Source organism: Panthera uncia, assembly GCF_023721935.1.
Source record: "Panthera uncia isolate 11264 chromosome A1 unlocalized genomic scaffold, Puncia_PCG_1.0 HiC_scaffold_17, whole genome shotgun sequence".
Taxonomy (NCBI): Eukaryota; Metazoa; Chordata; class Mammalia; order Carnivora; family Felidae; genus Panthera; species Panthera uncia.
In genome coordinates, this window is record NW_026057577.1 from 24,959,590 (window position 1) to 24,983,173 (window position 23,584).

The 23,584-nt window shown below is 35.8% G+C and overlaps 1 protein-coding gene across 11 annotated transcripts in view; it reads right to left on the minus strand.

Moving 5' to 3' along the window:
• RAPGEF6 (Rap guanine nucleotide exchange factor 6) overlaps positions 1-23,584 on the minus strand; it is a 214,405-nt gene that overhangs the window by 125,313 nt on the left and 65,508 nt on the right. For 10 of the 11 annotated variants that reach the window (XR_007461556.1, XR_007461555.1, XR_007461558.1 and 7 more), the window contains one exon: positions 18,809-18,952. Coding sequence is in view for 3 of the 11 variants with exons in the window: in XM_049648461.1 (XP_049504418.1) it covers positions 18,809-18,952 (144 nt within the window). In the remaining 8 variants the exon portion in view is untranslated. Of the gene's footprint in view, positions 1-5,792; positions 18,763-18,808; positions 18,953-23,584 lie in introns of those variants that run through there. The other variant, XR_007461560.1, reaches the window with a different exon arrangement.

Below are 23,584 nucleotides of genomic sequence, written 5' to 3' on the forward strand. Positions count from 1 at the left end.
ACTTTGATTCCGATAGGTAACAGAGAGCTTCTGAGAAGGGCAGTGACAGACAGCTGCTGTTATGTCTCAGATAGACTTAACCTACCAAAGTGTGTATTTCATGGATTCAAAGTTCTCTGTAGGTCCAGGTAACAATTTGGGGCAAGTGATTTAAACTTCATTTTTTTTAATGTTTACTTTTGAGAGAGAGAGAGACGGGGAGTTGGGGGGGAGGGAGGGGCAGAGAGAGAGGGGGGGGGAGGGAGGGGCAGAGAGAGAGAGAGAGAGAAAAGAATCCTAAGTAGGCTCCAGGCTCTGAGCTATCTGCATAGAGCCCAATGTGGGGCTCAAACTTCCGGACCATGAGATCATGAACTGATCTTAAGTCTGATGCTTAATCGACTGAGCCACCCAGGCGTCGCTGGGGCAAGTGCTTTATATGCAGACCCCAATACTGCTTTGCTTTTGGTTCTGCCATATCAATACAGGACCAATTAAGTCACAGCAGCAGGAGAAGAAGGCTGCTGGAAGAGACTGGTGAACCCTGCCAACAACCAGCGAAATAAAAATTTAAACAACTACCTTTTTTTCATCAATTGGCAAAAAGAAAGCTGGATAATACAAAATATGGGCAAGGCTATGGAGGAACACAATATTCTCATAAATTACTAATGGGAGTTATGAATTGGGACAGCCACTCTGGAGAGTGATTTGAAGAGTAGCCACTCTGGAAAGTAAACATTAAGAAGTATTACATTTAAAATACATGCACCTATGACTCAACAGGTCCTCTTCCGGTATCTATCCTAAAAAAGCATACAGGTGTGTAAGGAGGAATGTACAAGAACATTCATTATGAACAAACTGTAACAGTTTAAAGAAAACCAACCATCACAAGGAGAATGGCTAAATTGTTATAGCCTATTATGGAATACTGTGCAACAGTTTAAGGTATGAGGTAGACCTGTATAGTCAAAGTTGAATAGGTCTCCTTGATACACTGATTAAAAGGGTAACTATCATTATAAATGTAAGACTCATTTTTTTAAAAGCCTAAAAATACCATTACATATTTTCTGTGTACAAACTTATCTAAGGGTGGGAGAAAAGATCTGGAGAAATATATACCAAACAATCAAGAGTAGTACTCTCCAGTGAAAGAGAAAGATCAAGGCTGGTAGTCCAAAAGGAATTTCAGCATGAAGAAAACATTCCTCTATTATTTCTATGGATAAATTATTTGAAATGTTTTCAAAACTGAAAACAAATATATATAAATCCATGTATGTGAGGGTAATTTTCTCTTACCTTCCCACTTAAAAAATGGCCACAAACACTGGAATGTGGTAAAATTCTATAGCCCTTACTCTGTAAGGGTAGCTATACACATAGTAGTATACATTCTGGCATTTTATGATGAAAAAATTAAATAAGGGTCAAAAATGAGTTTTACCAGAATCCCTTATGAGAACATGGTAAGTGCTAACATACTTGACATACAAAACAGAGCTAAGAATGAGCATGTAACTTAAAACCATCAGAAACCAAGTACAAAGTGACATAAATTAGTAAAAACAAAAACTCTCAACATCAGAGCCTATATGGGAAGCTGAAAATGAGTGGAAAGTGAACTTACTTGTATGTTTTCACCCTACTCCTTTGAATGCAGTACTCATGCTCTCTCTATTCCTATTATGTATATGTGTGTGTATGTGTATCTATATCTACCTACCTACCTATCTACCCATCTAGATAAGCTTGAATGAGCATGATGCAATCAGAAAACAGTAAGGAAATCAGGGTAGCTCAGGTAGGGATATACGTAGAGCCAGAAGTAGTATTCTTAGATTTCCTCTACTAGAAAAAAAGCTATTAAAGAACTCTAAGCAAGAAAATGACTAGAAGAGATCTCCTTTTTAAAAAGATTACTCTAGCATCATAGAAGATGAAATGGAAGACATACATATGGAGACATGAAACATTAGTGAAGGCACAAGAAGACAGAAGCCTTATGAAATTAAAAGCAGATTTATAAAGGACTTTCCAGGACTAGAGAGAGTGACATGTCCTTGAAATACCTGCTGACAATGAAAGAGAATTAAAAATAGACTCTAAGACCCCAAAAGCACAGTTTGGAACCTGTTTTAGAGAGACAGTCTACAATTTCTCAAAAGCCCTAAAGGAAAAAGCTTTATCTAATCACAGTAGCCTTGGGTATGTTACACCAGCACTCTGCCTGAGGCAAGTCAAACTATAGCGGAAGCATGCGTGCCTAATTCAAATTCATTATTTTTACTAAAAGATGAAGTTTGAAGGAATACTGTTAAACAACAGTAAGTATTAGAGTTTTTCCATTCTAAGACACATGTATCTCCCCACTTTAACATTTTTAAAAGCAAAGAGCAGCTTTCATTCAATATTTGCATTTAATAGTAAGTTTATTTAAAGTATTGACAGGCTTGTTGAGAAAAAAGGAAATCAGTTTCCTCTTTGGGCCTGAGTAGCCCAGTCAGTTGAGCTTCTGACTCTTGATTTTGGCTCAAGTCATGATACCAGGGTTGGGGGATCAAGCCCCGTGTTGGTCTCAGTACTGAGCATGGAACCTGGTTAAGTCTGTCTCTCTTTCCACCTCCCCCTTCTACTCTTCCCTATTCATACTCTCTCTCTCAAATTAAAAAAAAAAAAGTTAAAAAGAGTGGGCAACTTTGAGACAAGCAAGAAAACTAGAATAGATGCAATGAATGAGGAGGAATGTACCAGAAGATAAAGGGAGAAGAGTCATACACTGTCTAGTGACTCATGGTGAAGACTTTGGCTTATAGTCTGAACAAAGTCTGTTCAGAAGGGAGTGATCAGTTGTGTCAAAAGCTACAGACAGGTCAAGTGAGATAAGGGCCAAAAACAAAACAAAACAAAACAAAACAAAAAAACAACCTATAGATTTAGTTGTGTGTAAAAATGAAAATTGGGGTTGCCTGGGTAGCTCAGTCATTTAAGTGACGGACTCTGGCTCAGGTCAAGATCTCATGGTTTGTGGGTTTGAGCCCGATCGGGCTCTGTGCTAACAGCTCAGAGCCTGGAGCCTGCTTCAGATTCTGTGTCTCCCTCTCTCTCCGCTCCTCCCCAACTTGTGCTCTTTCTCTCTCTCTCTCTCAAAAATAAACATTAAAAAAATTTTTTAAGAAAAAAAGAAAGAAAATGGAAGCACTTCCTTGACCTGTGACCCAAGAGCACCTAAGAGAAGGCAAATAGAAGCCAAAGAGGTAATGCCTCTTCCATCCACTAAACAGTTCCTTTGGGCAAGCAATTTCCACAGACCAGGAAGGTGAATTCACTCAAGGAACATCAACCTCCTGAAAAAAATCCACACACACTCAACTAAGAACCGAAACGTGAAGAAAAAGCTAAGACAACAATGAGGTAAATGAATGGTATCCATAAAAGGAAAACAAGTTATTAAACAAGGGTGGTTGTGAAAAATCATCAGTGGAGATTTCATAAATGATAACTACAATTAGAAATTTAAAAGATGAAGAGCAGAACAGCAACTGGTCACAAGTGGAGAATCAGTGAGCTAGAAGATCAGACTGAAAATGCATGGAATCAAAATAAAGTATGAAACAAATGTTTAGAGATATTTTGGACAGATCCAGAGTTCTAACATCTGGAGCAATAAGACGAGAACTGCAGTTTTCAAAAAATAAATTTCCCATAAATGAATACCCAGGGGAATCTTCAGCTTGAGAGAGACTTCCAGGTACCAAGAAAACAAAACAAAACAAAAATTACAACAATCCATGGTAAAACTTCACGGCATAAAGGATAAAAATAAAATCCAAAGAAAAACACAACTAACCACAAACAACAAGAAAAACAGATTGCTTGACAAAGGAATAAGAATTAAAAGGAGTCCAGACTTCTCATCACTAACACTGGATGCCAGAAGACAAGGCATTAACTTTTTCAAAGTGCTAAAAAGAAAAGACTTTAGATTTATTATTTTATATAATAAACAATTATTTTATAAATATAAAGTAAGGCATTATGAACATTTAAGTTCATCTACGCCCCTTTCCCCCTTCTCTTGCTGCTAGAACCATTTATTCTGTTAAGAACATAAAAGAATTCAGAAGTAATGAAATCCAAGTAGTAGGGTGGGCAAAATACATGAATTAATAAACAAAAATCAGTAGGATGTACTGGAAAATCAAAAGTACCAAGTATGAAAAATTAATCACAGGTTTAATGTGTTTAATCACAATCCGGAGTTAAAATTCCATCAGGAATAACATGAAAGATGGGGGAGGGGAAAAGGAGACATGTACTCTTTTATAAATACTTAATTTACATAGTCAAGTACTAATCACAGAATCCTGCTCAGATGTTATTTGCTGGCATCGAATCAAACCTTAAAATCTGATTTTTTTAAATCCCCTTTGGCTCTTCTACACTTGTTAAATCTTAAAAGTTGATTACCAGTACCACCAAGGTCTATTTCTTGTTGTTATTCTAAAAAAAACAACCCCTATATCTCATTCTTGATTTTCTTTAAAGCTTATTCATTTGGTCTCATCCATTTCCCTTCTGTATGTTTTAAATCTCAGTAGTGTCGCCATCAAGCATCCACAAAGCATGGACCCCACAGGTGGCATTTGTACTACAGAGGCCACCCTTGTCTTACCAGATAGTACAAATGAAGTGTATACCTATGTTTCTTTCCATCTCTTTACATTTGAATCAGTTGTTTGATAATGAATGTCAATGTCTTTCCAGAAGCTGCATTTAAGAAAGATAGGCAGTGAGCCATCTTTCAGATAAAACTGTATACTACAACGCTATCCTAGTATTTCTCCCTTAGTCACCATCAGTAGGACAACCTTTAAACAAAGACATGATTTCATCCTAGGAAATGCCTCTATTGTGCCTGTCTCTATTCAACAAAACCATAAAGAAATCTTAACAGAGTCAATTAAAGTGTTACTAACACATTTAGTTTTTATAAGACAAAACTAAAAATTCATACTACTCTGTTTTTGTTTTGAAATTTACATAACAGGAAAGAGAACTTGAGTGGCATCAGATTCCAGATCTATATAAACAGCCAATATAAACAATACAATTTATTAAATTACACTGTATATTTTCCTAAAACCTAGCATGTCCTTTTGTGTAGCATTCTGCTTTACTGTGAGTTAATGTTTGCTGTAAAAAAAATGACAAATATAACAGATGCTATCTTAATGTCTCAAGCTACTAATAGTTCACTTACTACTATTTTTAAAATGCTTAAGAACATTATAAAAAATTTTCATATAGTTCCTTTTAATAATAATTTTCTTCATATTCCACTGGTTAAGAATTACCCCGTCTTCCTAAAATTTCTGTGTGATAAAAATTTGTATAGCATAAGCTAGAGATTAGACTAACATAGCTATATACATCAACCACTTAAAATGAGGCAATACAATGCCATCAACTTAAAGAGTACACTCACAGAAAAGTACAGAAATAGCTATAACCAAATGATTCAGTCTGAAGACAGTACACCTCAAATGCATTACATTTTAAGTCTACAGATTATTAAGAAGGTTTTTTCATATCCTCTTAGAAGTACATTAGGACACTTTAGAGATTCCTTTAAATTGAAAAACAAAATGGCCATGAGATTTAGCTTTTAAGACTGCTTTGTAATTCTTATTTTTACAGTTTAGAAAATGTAACAGCACAATAAGGCTCATTTACCATTCAAAATGGAATTTAAATTTAATAACTAGATTATATCAATCTCTAAGAAAATAATACACATTACTTACTTTGGAGGCCCATGGCTGAAGACAATTGGCATAACAGCGAACAAGAAAAGCCATTTCCTGGGCTGGAAAGGGTAGTTTCCTTTTCAAACCAGAGCCACACGGATGAGTATGATGACAAAATTCTGTTAAGTTTCTTTTTACAAATCATACGCCATTTGCAGTGTTATATAAAGGCAGATCCCAGATCTCCAAATCCCTTTCACACTGAAATTAGGAGCTTTCAGTAGCTCAGAGTATTGTTCTAAATAACTGCAACAGTTTTCATCACAAGGTTCACTTTTAACAAGCAAATCACAGCAAATTAAGATGTTTACATTTCTGGCTCAGTACATACAGACATACACATGCTTCCTCAGGCACCTGGCACAGACATGCACAGCGGTAACACAACAGTTAATACGGTATCAATCAGCGCAAATAAGGCAACATGCACCAAATCTGTGTTCCTGGATCCTGAGAAACCTTTCCTCTCTGTAACACAGCTTTGTCTCTTCTTCAACTTATTTCATTCTGTAGAGCAAGCACTGCAGTATTTCTTCTGCATCAGAAGCAAACCAGAACACTGTATCCTTAAAATGAAAGTTTCTTCTTGATATTCTTAATCACCAAAGGTTTAAAAAAAGAAAATCAACCGATGAGCAAGCAAATGGTACTTAAAAGATAGATATGCTCTAACAGGTTTGTCCTGGAGAATGCCTGAAAATCTCCAAAATTAAAATGTTCTCTTTTCACATGCACTATTTACAGCTCAGCAGTATTGCTTCTTGTTCTAATGCATCAGTAAGACAGTAATGCTGATCTAACTCTGGCTTTTCTGGTTGAAAATTTATATAGGATATGATACAAAAACCCTACATCTTCTGCTAAAACAAGACTATATGTTAGTGTTTTAATTCCTACTGTCCTTGCCTGTTTCACAGCAGCTCCCTAAGGAGAAGCTCCTATTGATTCCATGCTCTGCAGTAAGATGAAATATCTAATAAGAAGGAAAGAGAGTGGGAGGAGAATAGAGCTAAAAGGATGACATCACCTGTATAGAAAGCCTTCAGAAACTGCATTAGATCAATTGGCTACTGTATCTGCAGATGTAGCCCAAAAAGCAATTTACTGAGAACACACAGACACACACACACACACCCTTCCATGAGACACGTCAGCAAGCTAAATTCTATAAGAAAAAAAAATTGGCAAGCAGCACCTATTTCAGTTTTAAAAAATCCATCTTGATTTTTAATTCTGTACATTGATACATAGCTTTATTTGGGAAGACAGATTTCCTAATATTATTATTCAAATTTAGCACAGGATTGTCCTCCCAAGGGAAAATAATTAGCTCTAGTAAGATACTTGCATTACAAATACATAAGGCAGCTCAGTTCTCAGATATCACACATGTATTTGTTACACTACTCATTCAGGGATTTCTGCCTGCAAAACTTCCTATTTATCAATTAACTGTTCTAAAACGTAACCTTCAAGATACTCTAAATTAACATCAAATATCAAAACTAGCACTAAGGTTTTCTGTAATTAGTACATTTCAGTGGAAACAATACAATTGCATTTTGCAAAGGAAAGCTTTTACATCACAGGCACAACAGCCGACTTGCAGCATGTACCAACTCCTCTGAGGAAGAATAATCTATGCAATATGGTACTTTCCTGCAGCCCAATGCTCAATTCCTAGAAAGACACAGGAAGCCAGTAAAACTCAGAAGCATAAGAGAAGAATGAAATTATAACTGCTTAAAAATTTGAGCTTGGACGAAAAATTAACCTCATTTTGCTATAAAAATTACAAAAAAAAAATTTTTGCCACACCCTGTCCAATCGAAAAACACAATTCCTCTAGTACCCACCCTTACTCTTCACAGTTCTGCCACAAGGCATCTATTGCAGATACTCCTATGAGGAGCTTGCACTTAAGGTGGTAATGTTGCCTCCCAATGGCGAAAAAAAGACACAGTTTCCAACGGTAAAATGCTTGGTACACCTTCAGACAATAAAATTCTGAGACTTACAACTGATGAACAAAGCAGAGGAGCACAATTATTTTGCTTTATTAACCTAACACTATTATGAAGACAAGTGGTATGCAACGTAAGAGAAGAAATTATAACCTGAGAGATAGGTGTTACTACAAAGGACTCCACTGTCAAAGAAACATCTTGTCATTAGCACACACACTCCCATACCCCAAAAAAGAGGTCTTCAATACCTCTGGGCAAAGTATGAGTCACTTTCTCAACAATACTATGCTGCCAATCTGAATTATGCTGTTACGTATAAAACTACAATTAACTTTAGTAAAGCTAAATATTATTCTGAACAAAGACAACTCATGCTTTCAAAATATGTGATCACTTATGAATCAAGATTTCTATAAAACTTAAGAATTATGTTTTCTGCAAAAATTTCAAAGGAATACATGTAAAAATTTTGTGTTTAAATGTAAAATTAAATTTCAAAAATACAAATGAGCATGAGTAGCTTTCTAAACATAAAACATGGAAAATATATAGAGGCTGATTTTCAAACACCAAAGTATTTTTTTTCAATTATTTTAAATAAACTACAATGAGTTGGGAGTTTCACCATAATGTTAAGCATTCAAGAATAAATTAGCTAAAATCTAATTTTAATCACTCATTTTTTAAAACAGAAAAATGATAGCAGGCACTGTATGTAAATGAAGCCCAACAATTCCTAAAGATAAATTTCTAAAAGACAAGCCTTTGTACATAAACATCTGTAACATGACTTAAAAGAGTATTTCAGTTTCAGTGGGAGATAATAATTACATTCACGTACAGTACCAACAGGATAGATTATTACCAAATCAAAAATAAAATCATAATGGTCACGTTTCCCCCTTTTTATAATAAATCATGCTGATAGCACACAAAGAAGGACCTCAAGCTGAGCAAGGGAGAGCTATCTCTTAGCTGCTTGAAGAAACTGCTGCCCTGTGTGTGAAATGCAATCCACTAAAAGCCATATGTTAGAAACTACTATTGTAAACACCAATTCAATAAAGCAACAATTCTCTTTTCCTTCAGTGTGGCCTGGAAGTGAAGATGACATCACCCTTTTCCTTGTTCTACACAACATCTCATACTATGTGCCCTTCTAGGGAACCCTATGGCGAATCGTGCATGCAGACTCTCCCTGTGCAACAATACCATGAAAGAAACAAATAGGCCAAGTCCTATATTCAGCTATGAATCCACCAGCACTCTGATGGTACACCAGACCACATTACTTCTTCAGAAAGAACAACATGACCTCTTAATTAATGAAGGAAGAAATAAACATCTTTTGAAGAGAATAGTCAGTAATTTGTCAAATCACTAAAAATATGATCAGGTGAAAGAACATTTTTTTCACTTCCATCATTTTTAGAATTTTATTGTGATCTCATTCTATTATCTTACCAATTCAAATGAAGTAATTGCAGCAAGGAGAATGCCCTGATCTACCCATTATCTAGGAATCATCACCACAGGACAGCCATTTAAGAATATATTTCCCTTGTACATCAAACGCCATAATGCTAAGCCACATAAGATGAAATCTTTAGCTTCAGGAGGATCCTCTGCACCACCATAAAATAAAGCAATCAACCTATATTGGCTTTGAAAGCTTCAAAGCATTACAAAGTTATTTTTATAAAAATCTAGATGCTATATAGCTAAGATATAAAATGTATGTTAACTGTATAAACTATATCTAAACAAAAATACAAACCAAAACATCTGAACTCATATTGCATAGAAAGCCAAAAACGAAGTTCTGATAGATGCTAAACTAGAAGTATACTTTGTACTTAATAAGCAACAACACTGAAAAGGAGGAGAAAAAAGGTCATTAGGGATAAAGGTAAGTTATCAGAGAATATACATTCCAGACACAAAAACAAAAAAACAACAATAAGAAAAACCAGGTCATAGTAATGTCAGGCAAAGCCATATCGTTTATTTCCCATCTGCACATTGAAATACTGCAATCACAACTTAAGAGAAACCGACCTCAAAAGCATGTGAACAAAAGAAAAATTATGGAGTTTCACAAAATAAAATAAACAGGCCACTAATTTCTGTATTTCAGTTTTATGTATTTGGTCTTCAAAATATAAATTGCTAAATGTATGGATTTATATAGTAAAAACACTTTAATCCTTTTGGAAGATGAATGACCGTTTACCGTAATGGCAGAGGTAACATACAAGCCCTTTTAAAAGATCACAGCAAGCTTTCCCACCTCTTCCTCATCCCTTGCTTAACTTGAACATTTGAAATGAATCTTCATTAAGTTACCAGACATAGTTAACTCTGATTACTGGTGCCCCTCAGGAATTCCTGATTTCAAATTGCATTCTATCTATTCGTCAGCCTTTCTGAAAATAGGGAAGCCAGAGTATCAACACTCTCCTCCTATTCTTTTGTAAGAAAAGTGTGCTTCAGCACATGATCATCTATGTCCACTAAATGGTCAGCACCATGCTGTTGAAAACTCTGTTAAAGCTACCAGCAGGACACATAAGCACTATGAAATATGATCCTTCCTTAGGGAGTGATCAAGGAAGAAAAAGCAAAGGAGAGGGAAGCCTTCATCACCAACTAAGGTGATGTAAGCTTCTATAATTAGAATCAGTGAAACTGAAGGAACAATAAAAAGGCACACCACGCTTCCACTTTCCCCTACACTGTGCAGTTATATGAAGCATTTTTCACTCATTCAATCACCTACACACACATGCAAATAAATACATTCTATGTGTATAGTAAACAGTCAAATGTGCTATATACTATATGCAAAGCTAATGTAAAGTTTTAAAATACTGTATTTTCTTTAAAAATGAGGTCTACCCATAATTAAAATAGAGCTATATATAAAGATAAGTGGAAAAATAAATCTCATTTAAAAGATTAAACTATTGAGAATATTCTCTCCATCTGAAGATTCATGGATTATATTTGAGACCACCTTTAAATCACTTCTCTATTTTTTTTTTTTTTTTTTTTTTTTGAGAGTGAAAGAACAAGTGGTAGAGGGTCAGAGAGACAGAATCCCAAGCAGGCTCCGCACTGTCGGTGCAAAGCCCAATGTGGGAATCCAATTCCTGAACCATGAGATCATGACCTGAGACAAAATCAAGAGTTGGGTCACTTAACTGACTGAGCACCCAGGCGCCCCTCACTTCTCTAATTTTAAATAATGCATTTTCTAGTACTATAAAAGCCAAATGCTGAACAAAGCATAGTTTCTGAACAGATAACAAATCAAACTAAAAAGCAATAAAAATCAGCATTAATGTGTTTGCTATGTCTCAGTAGTTATAATTCTTCCAACCCAAATGTTCTTGAAAATCATTACCTTGGGCCACTGGTATATATTAATATCAGAGTTGCTTCAAACAATCTTCAGAAGAGGTTTCTTTAGCAGCTACTGCATAAAGTTTCAAGTAAGTTAAAAACAATTTTCCAATTCTGGTTCCCTGAGCAGATCCATATGAATGAGTGTCACCTTAAAAGACAAAGGAGACCAAAAGAGCACACCCTGCACTCCTTGAGCTCCCAACATTCCTGAAGTTCATAAAAAGTGACTGATCAAGACAATTTCTTAAAACGACCATTTAGAAGTTAGCAATACTTATGTAGAGCCTTAAAAATAATTTTTATATCCTTAATCCAGTAATTTAACTTCTACTAATCAACCTTAACAAAAAAATCCAAGTCCAGTTACTCATACACGTTGTTTGTAATAGGGAGAAAAAGTAGAAGCTGCATGGGAATCCTTTGTTACACTTGTATGATATAATATTAATATTATATGTTTTGGGAAAAAAATGAATGTGTAGTAGAAAGGTAGGAGATATAAAAATTCAGCACTATCTAAATTAGAAGATCTGAATTAATCAAGATATATTTAAAAATCGTTAGCAACACTAGCTATCTCTGGTTTGAGGATTACAGCAAGTTTCTCTCTTAATGTTCTTGCATGTTTTTACATTTCTACAATGAGCATTTTTTCTTCAGAATTTTTTTTTAAACTGCTCCAGGCAGGCATCTGTCCTTAGTTCGATTACAGTATCACCCCTTTGCTTTTTCTCTATCCATTGGTGGACTCATCACCCTCTAACTAGGTACAAGAACTTCCTGTCAAGAATTCCACATTATTTCTCAGGAGGCAAATGGGAAGAATTTTCCTACTTGGAGATGTTAGACACTCACGAATTGAGAGGATAGTCCTCTTCTGTAATGAAGGTACAAAGCACCACTGCTATAAAAGGACTCTGGAACCTTTATAAAAGAGGCCTAACAAAGCTACCCAGCCCTTTCCATCATGTGAGCAGACAGTGAGAGGTCAGAGTCTGTAAGCTGAGAGGCTTTCACCAGAACCCAAACATGCCTGCACCCTCATCTTAAAATTTCAGCCTCTAGACCTGTGAAAAATAAATTTGTGTTATTTATAAACCACTCAGTCTGTGGCATTTTGTTACAGTGGCCTGAATGGACTAAGACATCCTCCATAAGGAGATTTCAGGAATCTTATGTGTGGACCAAAGTCCTCTAATTTCTGATGAGCTTTCAGGGGGCAGGATCTCATTTCTTACCACAGGAATGGCTTGATAAATAAGACACTCACAGTCTCTACCGAAGCAGAACACATTTTGCTAAAAAACTTAAGATGTCATATTCATGGACCAGTACAAGAATAGAGCCATTATTCAGGATACCAACATAAAGGTGGTTACATGATCTGATCCTAATAATCACCTCCTATTCAGCTGTACTGACAATTATGTCTTAATCTTGCTAAATATGCTTTGAATCCAAACTCAACAGCCTGCACCGCAGGAGAGCAGGAAATTTAAGATGAAATCAAAGAGGGTGCAGAAGAGGAAGAGCTGCATGCCTCATTATAATTTGTGCACCTAAAATCAGATTCTAGAGTACCATACCATACCTACCACCTGCATACGTTCCTAGAACAATGAACTAGGTAGAAAGAAAATCTATAAAGGTGACCAAAAGGAAGTCCTCTAAATTTAAAACCATGACCCATGATGCTTCCATGGAAATCCCTCTTTCCATGTGTCTTTTTGCGAACAGTTTGATGGTTCCACTTAAATGCAGGTGCCATGATGGAGAAAGAGAAAAGCATGACCAGTAGCTTATCCTGTGCCTGAGAATGTAAAAAGCAACATAGGGGACAAGAAAGAAAAAAATGTTGTCTACTGAGGAACGTGGGACCTAGTTAAGAGAAGATAACAAGCACACCAAACAACCATAGTGTTCCTTATTCAAAAATATAGCAGGAGCAAGGAGAAATCAATGAAAAGGGCTCTAATTTCATAAATGAAGTACCAGAACACCAACAAGATTTTTTTAAACCTTTGAAGAATGTCCCTATTTACATTTCAGTTATTGATGTTTTCAGAAAAATGAGCATGAATGTTCTCTGGTATTCTGGAAATTCATTTCAAGTTAACTAAAGGCATACTTGGTGCTTGACTTGGTGAAACCAAGATACTTCCCCCTTACTGATCCTGCTTTAATTTTACCATTTAACTTCACATATATACACCAGTATTAAAAATTCAACTCATTACATTTGAAAAATTTTCACCACTGATGGCAATTAAAACACAGCAATCAACTTTACGTAAAAAAAATACAGACATTCAGGAAATTCTTAAATAAGTTGTTTACTCTGTTTTCTGGAAGGCACAGTAGGAGGCCATTCTGGACAAAAGGAGGAAATGTTAAAATTCAAACTGCTTTATCAAAGGACAGAATTACCTTAGGTAAAGAAGGCTCTAAGAACAGGGAGAGAGAAAAACAGGACCAAAGGAAGGGACCTCCAACAAAATAATGATGCTAGAAAGCTAAAAAAATAAACTAGTGCCAAGTGAGGAAGACATTTAAAAACCAACTAATCTCAAACTTTTTATTTTTTTTTAAAGTTTATTCATTTTGAGAGAAACAGCACATGCAAGCAGGGAAGAGGTAGAGAGACAGGGAGAGAGAGAATCCCAAGCACACTCCATGCTGTCAGCACAGAGCCCCACGAGGGGCATGATCCCACAAACCACAAGATCATGACCCAATCAAAACCAAGAGTCAGATGCTTAACCATTTGAGCCACCCAGGCACCCCTCGAAAATATTTTGTGTTCATTATGAAATAGACACAAAACTTGCCAGAAATTTAAAAGGATAATACTACATATAAATAAAAACTATTTTCTTCCCATGTCGGAGGACTGTTTTGCAATTTACATTTTAAGACACTTGAGCTAAACTACTGGCTTTGCTAACTACTATCACAAAGAAGCCCTTCAAATCAGTAATCCCAAAACCAGTGATCAGTTTTTGGCAGACATCTCCTGCTGTCATTTAATTGGACTCTAGCTACTTACTGTATACAGAAAACCACACTTTCAGTGACTTTCATATACACTGAGTAACCACTTTACCTCTTAAGGTTGGACAAAGAAATTACCTTGTTTGAAGTGAGCTACTATGAATACACACTACAAAAATAATTGGGGTGCGGTGAGGACAGTGGCAGTTGGCTGACTATTGGTTGTCCTAACCTCAAGCCAGCTTGATTTTCTTTTTCCTTTCCCTTTGCTCTAATTCTTTAGCTTGTTTTTGATTATATTAACATATTTAAATATCTTTTCAATAACTTTTTTTTAAAGTTTATTTATTTATTTTGAGAGTGAGCGAGTAGGTGAGAGACAGAGATAGGGAGAGAGAGAGAATCCTAAGCAAGCTTCACACTGTCAGCACAGAGCTGGATGCAGGGCTCAATCTCATGAATCGTGAGATGGAGACCTGAGCTGAAACTGAGAGCCGAATGCTTAACTGACTGAGCCACCCAGGCTCCCCAACATGCTTAAATATCTTGGATGTATTTCATACTCAGCTACAGAATAAATAGGAAAATCATTTTGTAACCAACAAAAACAAAGACTGAGTATTTACAATAACAAGAGGAATAGAAGTTGCTGACATAATGAAAGTTTTTCAGAGCACCAAACACTAGGCAGAAACTTTTACATAAATTCTCTCATTTAATCCTTTCATAAATTTATAGATTATTTATCAAAACAGATGCAGGAAAGTTACAAAATGTGCCCAAAGTTACACAGGAATCTAAAGAAGCTGATGGGGGAAAAAAGGCAATCTTATTTTGAAAGATAGTAAGTTCAGAGGACACAATGATGATGGTTCTGTTCACATTTTCAAGGCAAGTATCTGATGTGAGAGGTGGACAACTGAACAAATGATTACAATACAGTCTCATGAAAGATCACAAATATATACATGGGATACAGAGATGTGTACCTAATTCTTCCCCAAAATCACAGAGGCTTCCCATGAAATGATATGGAATTGAGTCTTGAGGACAATTAAGATTTTTGCCAAAAAGACAAAAAATAAAAGAACATTCTAAGTAAAAGGAACAGTATATGTAAAAGATGATTATACCAACAGGTTTCTCAGCCTTCAACACATGCATATCCACACATATACAGTCATCATATTGCAATATAATATGTATATCAAATATCATGCTGTATACTTTAAACTTACACAGTGTTATATGTGAATTATATCTCAGTAAAGCTGAAAATAGGGGCACCAGGGTGGCTCAGTCAGCTCAACGTGTGGCTCTTGATTTCAAGTCAGGCTGTGATCTCATGGTTCATGGACACAGTAATTAATTAGGTATCTTTTAATGAAGAGATTATGAAACACTTTCCAATTTAGAAAAAATTTTCCATATCTCTTAGAATGAAAAAAATACTCCCTTTACAGTGTAAGTGGGCTGGAGTAGTATGAGAGATGTTATTACAAGAGTTCTAGAAAGAATGGCAGTGAACACTAAGGCAATCACATGGAGAGACTGACAGGTGAGGAGGGTATACATCTTGAAACATTTGAAAGGAAGTGTCTAGAGATATTACTGACTGATTAGACTATGAGTGTACAAACATGTTCCCATGTACTTCAGCAACCACCCTGTAACACAGGCAGACAAATATTAACCTCAGTTTCTGAGCGAAAGCAACCAAAGCATGAAGGATTTAGATGAAATTCCCCAATCATACGGAAAGTAAGGAAGAAGTCAACACAGATGTCTCCTGTAACTGCTTGACTATTTCCAGTTGGCATAATTACCCATCTTATTCACTGATTACTCCCAATCACCTTTTTGCTATTTCTAAATATGAAACACACCTTACTCAAAGATCCAAACCTTAAAATATTCTCACAGAGAGCATCTGAAAACATTTAAATTTGTTGAAAACTCTGAGAGGAATACCCAAAGAAGTTTCAAAAACATAACTGTCAGGAATGCTCTTTTAACATTAAGAAAAACAACCTTTCCCTTTCCCATTATGGTTCTCATCTTTACATAAAGCAATATATGACAAAAATATGAAAATAATTCATAAAAATAAACCATTCTTTTCAATCATTCTAAGCGTTCAGTTACAGAATAAAACATGCCAAGTCTTTAGTACTCACAAAACTTTGATGTATAGGTTATATACTAATAATACTTATGACAAAGGATAGTAACAAATTGTTCCGTACATCTTTAAGAATTTTTGACCTTCAGCAGTTTAGCAAGAAAAGGTTGATGATAGTTTGCAAATGAAAAGATAAACTCAGCTACTGTCTAAAAGAAAAAATGCTTCCTTTTGATCTCTCTGAATCGCTGACAGAAGAACAAAAGAAGTAAAGGGCCCCAGAGTAGCCATAAAACCAATTTTCTACTGGATGTTTTCAAATACTAATTAACATTTTTGCTACACAGCAGCATCCTTATCTAGACCAACTATCAATATATAGGTATTTGAACAGACACATAGTTTTTACATACTGGTGACTTTAATGAAAAGTAAATAAAAAGCTCTTAAAATCTTTTCCAAGTTGCCTGAAATATATCCCTTTTAGAATCAAAAGCAAACACACACTATTATTTCAAGAAACAGCAAATGCAAGTATCATGACCAAAAATCTAATCTCATAGTTATTAAGTACCCTGAATCAACTTAGCTCTTCCCTCTGCCAAATCCCTGACAGTACTTAGTAGGCTGAGTACTTAAAACTAGCAATAGAAGCCTTTAAATGCAACAATGCCACACTTCACTTAGACTCATCAAATGGACTGAATCCCAAGCAGTGTGCCTGTTGCTCTTTCTGGTCCACTCAGGAACCCAGCATAACCCCAAGACGACAACTTTCAGCACACATGAGAGTTACAAGTAAATGACATGAGCATAAGCTATAGCTACCTAGAGGAAATATAGAATCTATTAGGCTTCATGACATGACACAAATAATCTAAGAACACACTAGAGCTGAGACTGGAGTAAGTAATCCAAACACACATACAAACTATGCACTCTAGCTCATATAAGGAAAACCAAATAATGCAATTAAAGGTACTTTAATTTAGAAATTCTACTTCTTAGAACTTTTCTAAAGAAACCAATAACTGGACACATGTAACCACAAAGATAATTAGCATTAAAAAAAAAAAAACCTAAAAATTCTCAATGACCAAATATTGGGAAGTAAATAAATTATGACAATTATTATAATGGAGTATTAGGACACTATAAAGAGATACTATTAAGGGTAATGTAAAAAAATTTTCTTTAATAGCATTCAAAGATGTTCAGATTACACATGTAAGTTTTAAAAAGTTATAAAGCAGAACACATGTTTAAGTTTTACAAGTTGGCCAAAAAGCTTATATATTTATCTTTAGGCAGAAAGAACCTTTATCCAAGAATATACAAAATGTCATCAACGGTTACATAACTGGGTGGTAATGACTAGTCAACTTTCAATTTTTCTAAAACAGGCATGTATTACTTGCATAATAATGCAAAACATGTTCATTTAAATTAATTCTTTATGGGGGAATTTATTACATAAAAAGAAATTATTCTTTTAAAGAAATGATTAAATAAAAAGAACAGGAAATGAACACTGTGTACCTCTGGATGTGGTGAAAAAAATAGGGGATCATTTCATGTAACTCTTTGTGGTTGGAAATAGAATGTATGGAATCAATGAAGTTAGGCAAGCATGGCTAAATCCTTTGAGCTGTCTTAAATGTAACACTTATTCCACTATACAAAACTCCCTAAATAATCCTCCTTACTCCTAACATGGAAGGAAGCATTTCTGTTTCTGACAACCAAATGAATTAAACATACTCTCGGGAATTTTGTTGCAATCAATCTCTAGAATGTTTTTATATTTATATTTTATATTTTGCAATCAATCTCTAGACTGTTTTCTTTGAAAACTGATAAAATACACCTGGATTTAGTCTTTCTTAGATTATTCTTACTTCTTGATTCAAATACTTTTTAGTTTAAAATGAAGTTCTCTACAATTACAAAACTGAAGATTTCTGGAGAAACAGCTTATGTTTCTTGTGGTGTGACAAAAGCTAATTATTTCATCTGCTTCTCTTTTTTCAATATTTGCATGTGAAAACCTATCGCTAACACTTGCGCATGTTTCTGTACTAACACAAAGTATTTGTATTTCTCTCATATCACAAGGGAAAAAGTGACATATTTTTCTTTCTTTATATGTCTTACAGCTTATCAGGAAAAAAGCTCCCAACGAGTCTATTACCTGAGTTCTCAGCTAGAACTCTAATCTATATTCCATTCAGGCAATAAAAAGGCAAGAAAATCCACAAGTAAGTTCTAAAAAGATATGGTAAGAACTTTTTTTTTTTTTTTTTACATTATTTAAACAAAACCAAAAGTAAAACAAAACTTCCACTGGTACATACAAGCATTTCTACCAAACTCAAGTGAGAAGTATTTTAACAAATGAAATACATTTGTCTCAAAATTTTATCCATTAAGCCCAAAGTGATGCTATTATCAAAAATATATGTAAATTAAAGATACTATGTATAAAAATTAAGGAAAATCCATGAACTATTCCTACATATACTCACAGAAAGATAGCTGTTAATGTCCACGTCATCGGTAATGGTTTGGCGCTCTCCTTTATAATTAATTTTCCGAAACCTTCGTCGAGACTGTCTGGCAGGAATTTCTCTTTGTAGAATACTATCTTCATTATCTTTGGAATTTTCTACCTGAAACACATGTTCACATTCCTGATTAAATATCCAATTTTTCCATATTACTGACAGTCTATGGAGTCTTAACAGGCTCATAAGGAGGATTCATTTACTTCTTGCAAGAAACTGCCTCAAGAAAATAGTCTGTATAGGACAATGTTCATGAGTTAAAGATTAAAGATGACATTATAATAAAGATCTGTAGACCACAGTTTCCTTCCAGGAAATAGTCTCACTCACATAAACATATAACCTCTAAGTAAAGTCACTTACCAGAAATGACAGCTGTTAACTACACCTACACATTCAATAATTACTACCTCTGAGTTAATCCAATTATAAGCTGCCTGATTATACATTTATTTAGGGAACAATCATGGTTATGATTTCAGTGAAATGCTAAACGGAAAAACAAAAATGTTATGAATTCTTTGGTGTCCATCTTAATGTATGACAACAGCCAAGAGTAAGGCTGGCATCTTTAAGATTTTATTTTTAAGTAATCTCTACCTCCAATGTGGTGCTCAAACTCACAACCTCAAGATCAAGAGCTGCATACTCCACCGTCTGAGCCAGCCAGGCACCCCAAGTCTGGCATCTTTTAAGAAAGAAGTGAAAACTAATAATTACTGAGGCCTTAAAATGGGCCAGCATGCATAAACATACTACCGAGTTCACACAGCAGTCCTGTAAGCAAGTATTACTATCTCTAGTTTACAGATGAACAAAGTAAAATCCAAAGAGACTGATAACTTTCCACTCTCACATTGAAATACTCATTATTAAAGGTGAGTTGGTGAAGGGGCGCCTGGGTGGCGCAGTCGGTTAAGCGTCCGACTTCAGCCAGGTCACGATCTCACGGTCCGTGAGTTCGAGCCCCGCGTCAGGCTCTGGGCTGATGGCTCGGAGCCTGGAGCCTGTTTCCGATTCTGTGTCTCCCTCTCTCTCTGCCCCTCCCCCGTTCATGCTCTGTCTCTCTCTGTCTCAAAAATAAATAAAAAACGTTGAAAAAAAAAATTAAAAAAAAAAAAAAAAAAAAGGTGAGTTGGTGGGGTGCCTGGGTGGCTAAGTCAGTTAAGTGTCTGACTTTGGCTCAGGTTATGATCTTGTGGTTCGTGAGTTCGAGCCCTGCATCGGGCTATGTGCTGACAGCTCAGAACTTGGAGCCTGCTTCAGATTCTGTGTCTCCCTCTCTCTCTCTGCTCCTCCCCCACTCACGCTTGCTCTCCGTCAAAAACAAATAAACAAAAAAAAAATTTAAAGGTGAGTTGGAATATAGGTCTGTCTCCAACGCTTATGGTACTGACACAAGACCACATTGCCTGTCCAGTCAGACTAAACCATACTTTTTGAAATTATTTTTAAAAAGGCATACTGATGTTCTAAAAGTAAATCATGTAATTAACTTCACATCACATACATAATAATTTCAGTTTCCCCCACAAGTTTTCCTTCAAATGTTCTATCCTTTGCTATTATCAAAAATTTCTAGTTACCCAAGTGTGAAAATTTCATGAATAATCCTAATTTCCCTGCTTGTCTTCCAAATCTTATCTTCAATCATTTCTCAGAACTTCTCAATTTTTGTTTTAAGAAATTCTTCTCACACTGCCCTTTCTTTCATTGCCATTACCACCATTCATTTTTCAAGTCTTACTTCAGTCCTGAACTACAATATATAACAGTTGATCCTGCTGCTTTAGTCCTGTTCCTCTCCAATTCCATCCTATATGGTCCAATAAATCCCCCAGATAAATCATCATGTCTCCTGTTCAATGGACCTCTAATAGTTACTAAATAAATTTTAAACCATTAAAACTGATATTCAAAAGCCACATATACTCCATCTCCAAAATGTTTTTATTACTTTATGTTACACAAGTAGGCCTGGGAAAACTGCTTCTTTATTCTTCTCCCCACACACACAAAAATCCCTCTCACATAAAAGCTCTAATGAGATATGCAAAATTTCCTGATGATTTCTCAGAAAGAGTTGATGTCTGTCTGCTTCACTTATGAGAGGTATGAGAGTTCAAAAGTAGTGGCCAAGTCAATGTGACTATTCACTGGTCCCTATTAGTAACTTATATTCAACTTCCTTAATTTGTGCTACCCTACTCATTCTATCTTCACTTGCTGAAATACTACCAATCATTTAAGACACATTTCAATTTCCATCTCTTCCATAACCAGAAAAAACATTCCTCTCCTCCAGATCATAATTAGTTTATTCTGTGTACACAACCTAGATTTCTCATTAAAAGGGCATGCTCTTAGGGCACCTGGGTGGCTCAGTAGGTTGAGTATCTGACTTTAGCTCAGATCATGATCTCACCTTTCGTGAGTTTGAGCCCCATGTCGGGCTCTGTGCTGACAGCTCAGAGCCTGGAGCCTGCTTCAGATTCTGTGCCTCCCCCCCTCCTTCTCCCCCTCCTCCACTTGCACTCTGTTTGTCTCTCTCAAAAATAAACAAACATTAAAAACAAATTATTTTTATAAAAAAAAAAAAAGGACATGCTCTCCAGTGCCTTCAGGCCTTTGCATATGCTGCTGTTCCTACTGCCACAAAGCCCATTACTCCTTTGCCAACATCTTGGCATCCTCTACATACTACATGACCCGGTTTAAACAACCCTTCCTCTGCCCCAGAAAGCTGCTACCCTTTCTACAGCACTAAGCAGATCAACCATAATTATTGCTAGATAAGCTCATCTCACTAACAAGTTTCCTAAGACAGGAAATGTATTATATATTCATCTTTGTTTACTTAGCATTCAAAAAGTTTGCCAAACTGGGCAATACATTAGATTCTTTCTCATCAGACATGTTAGATCCTTGGAAATACGTACTCAAGAAATATGAGGGTAGGCAGAATAAGTTACTTTTCTGAACGGTAAAATCCAGAGGCAGAGAGGAATAATAACCACCTCAACAACTAAAGAATTTTGAATAGGTAGCAATATATGCTATCTCCTTGAGATTCAATTTGCTCTTCTAAAAAATGATGGGAGGGGGCGCCTGGGTGGCGCAGTCGGTTAAGCGTCCGACTTCAGCCAGGTCATGATCTCGCGGTCCGTGAGTTTGAGCCCCGCGTCAGGCTCTGTGCTGACAGCTCAGAGCCTGGAGCCTGTTTCTGATTCTGTGTCTCCCTCTCTCTGCCCCTCCCCCGTTCATGCTCTGTCTCTCTCTGTCCCAAAAATAAATAAAAAACGTTGAAAAAAAAAAAATTTAAAAAATGATGGGAGAACTACCACAGAATCACTACACAATACTATGTACCAGAAACTTTAAGTTATATCATTTAAAGTTCACATGGCCCTATTACACAGCTACTCCTTCTGTTTTGATACATGGTACAGAGTCTTGTGAAACTTAAGTAATTCATACAGGTAGTTAAGGACTCAAAACCCACGTGTGACTAGTAAAAAGCTCATCTCCTTCACACTGCCTTATCTCAAGGGATGAATTAGATCACCCACGTTAGGTGAAATTTCAATATCATATAACCCTTAAATCTTCCAATATCTACCAATTATTGAGCAGTAGCAGAGATACACAATAAAGGCTTTTCAAAATATCAATAGTAAATTAAATCTAGGAAAGGAGTTTCTAAGCCTCAAAATTTTAAGTACCAAATGAAAAGAAAAACCAAACAATATATGAAGGATTAAGTACCCTTAACAAATCTCCCTCCAAATACAACTGAAGTGTGAGATTTAAAAAAAATAAAAATAAAAAAATAAAAGCAAGCAAATGCATACCGCATGGCACAAAGGTAAGAAATCAAGGCCAACAACGAAGTGAAAGCAAATACCAAGAGACAGGCTACCAGATTTCTCAACTCTAGAGACTAGACCCTCTACTTTGATTGCTGTAGGAAGTGAGAAAGTCAAGAAATAGAAAATCCACCAAAAATGGGAAATCCAACAGGAGACTTACTCGTGAAGTTCAACCCACTTACTTGAACCCTCACTGTTAGGGGTCTGGAAGAAAGGGCCCACTCTGCAGAGGAAGACAGTAAGAAAACTTGCTTGGCACTGAGAGAAGGGGGGTCGGGGGGCAGGTGGAAAGCAACCAAACAAACAAAAAACATTTTCCCTAAGAATCTAAAACGTAAGTCATCCCTCATGCAGGTCTGTACTTTAAATCTGTTAATACCTTAACCATGTAAGTAAATTTAAAGGCATTCAGGACTGGTAATGTACATATGCAATGGGTAAAAACAAACCTAAAATCTCTTTGCAAGAATGCAACTTTAACCTAAACCTCAAAAACTTTCCACACCTAAAATTCAAGACATATGACCTCATGGACAAACATACTTTCTCCCTCAAAAAACAAGGGAAAAAAAACCCCAACTACAACAAAACCCCAACACGAGAACAAATAATAGACATGATGAACAATAACTGCCAGAAAAAGGACAACAGACTCATACTTGCAAATACTCCCATGTATTTTAAGTATCAGAAAATATAAAGTTATAATAAAAAACCTTCAAATAGAAAGAAATTTGGAAATGAGCCAGAGATTATAAATAACAACTAAGAAGATAAGGCTTGACATGGACAAAGAAAAAAAAAAATTCTCTCAAGTGCCCTTCCTCCCCAGTGCCAGGCTAGCAAACAATGAGGAATAAGCAAAAGC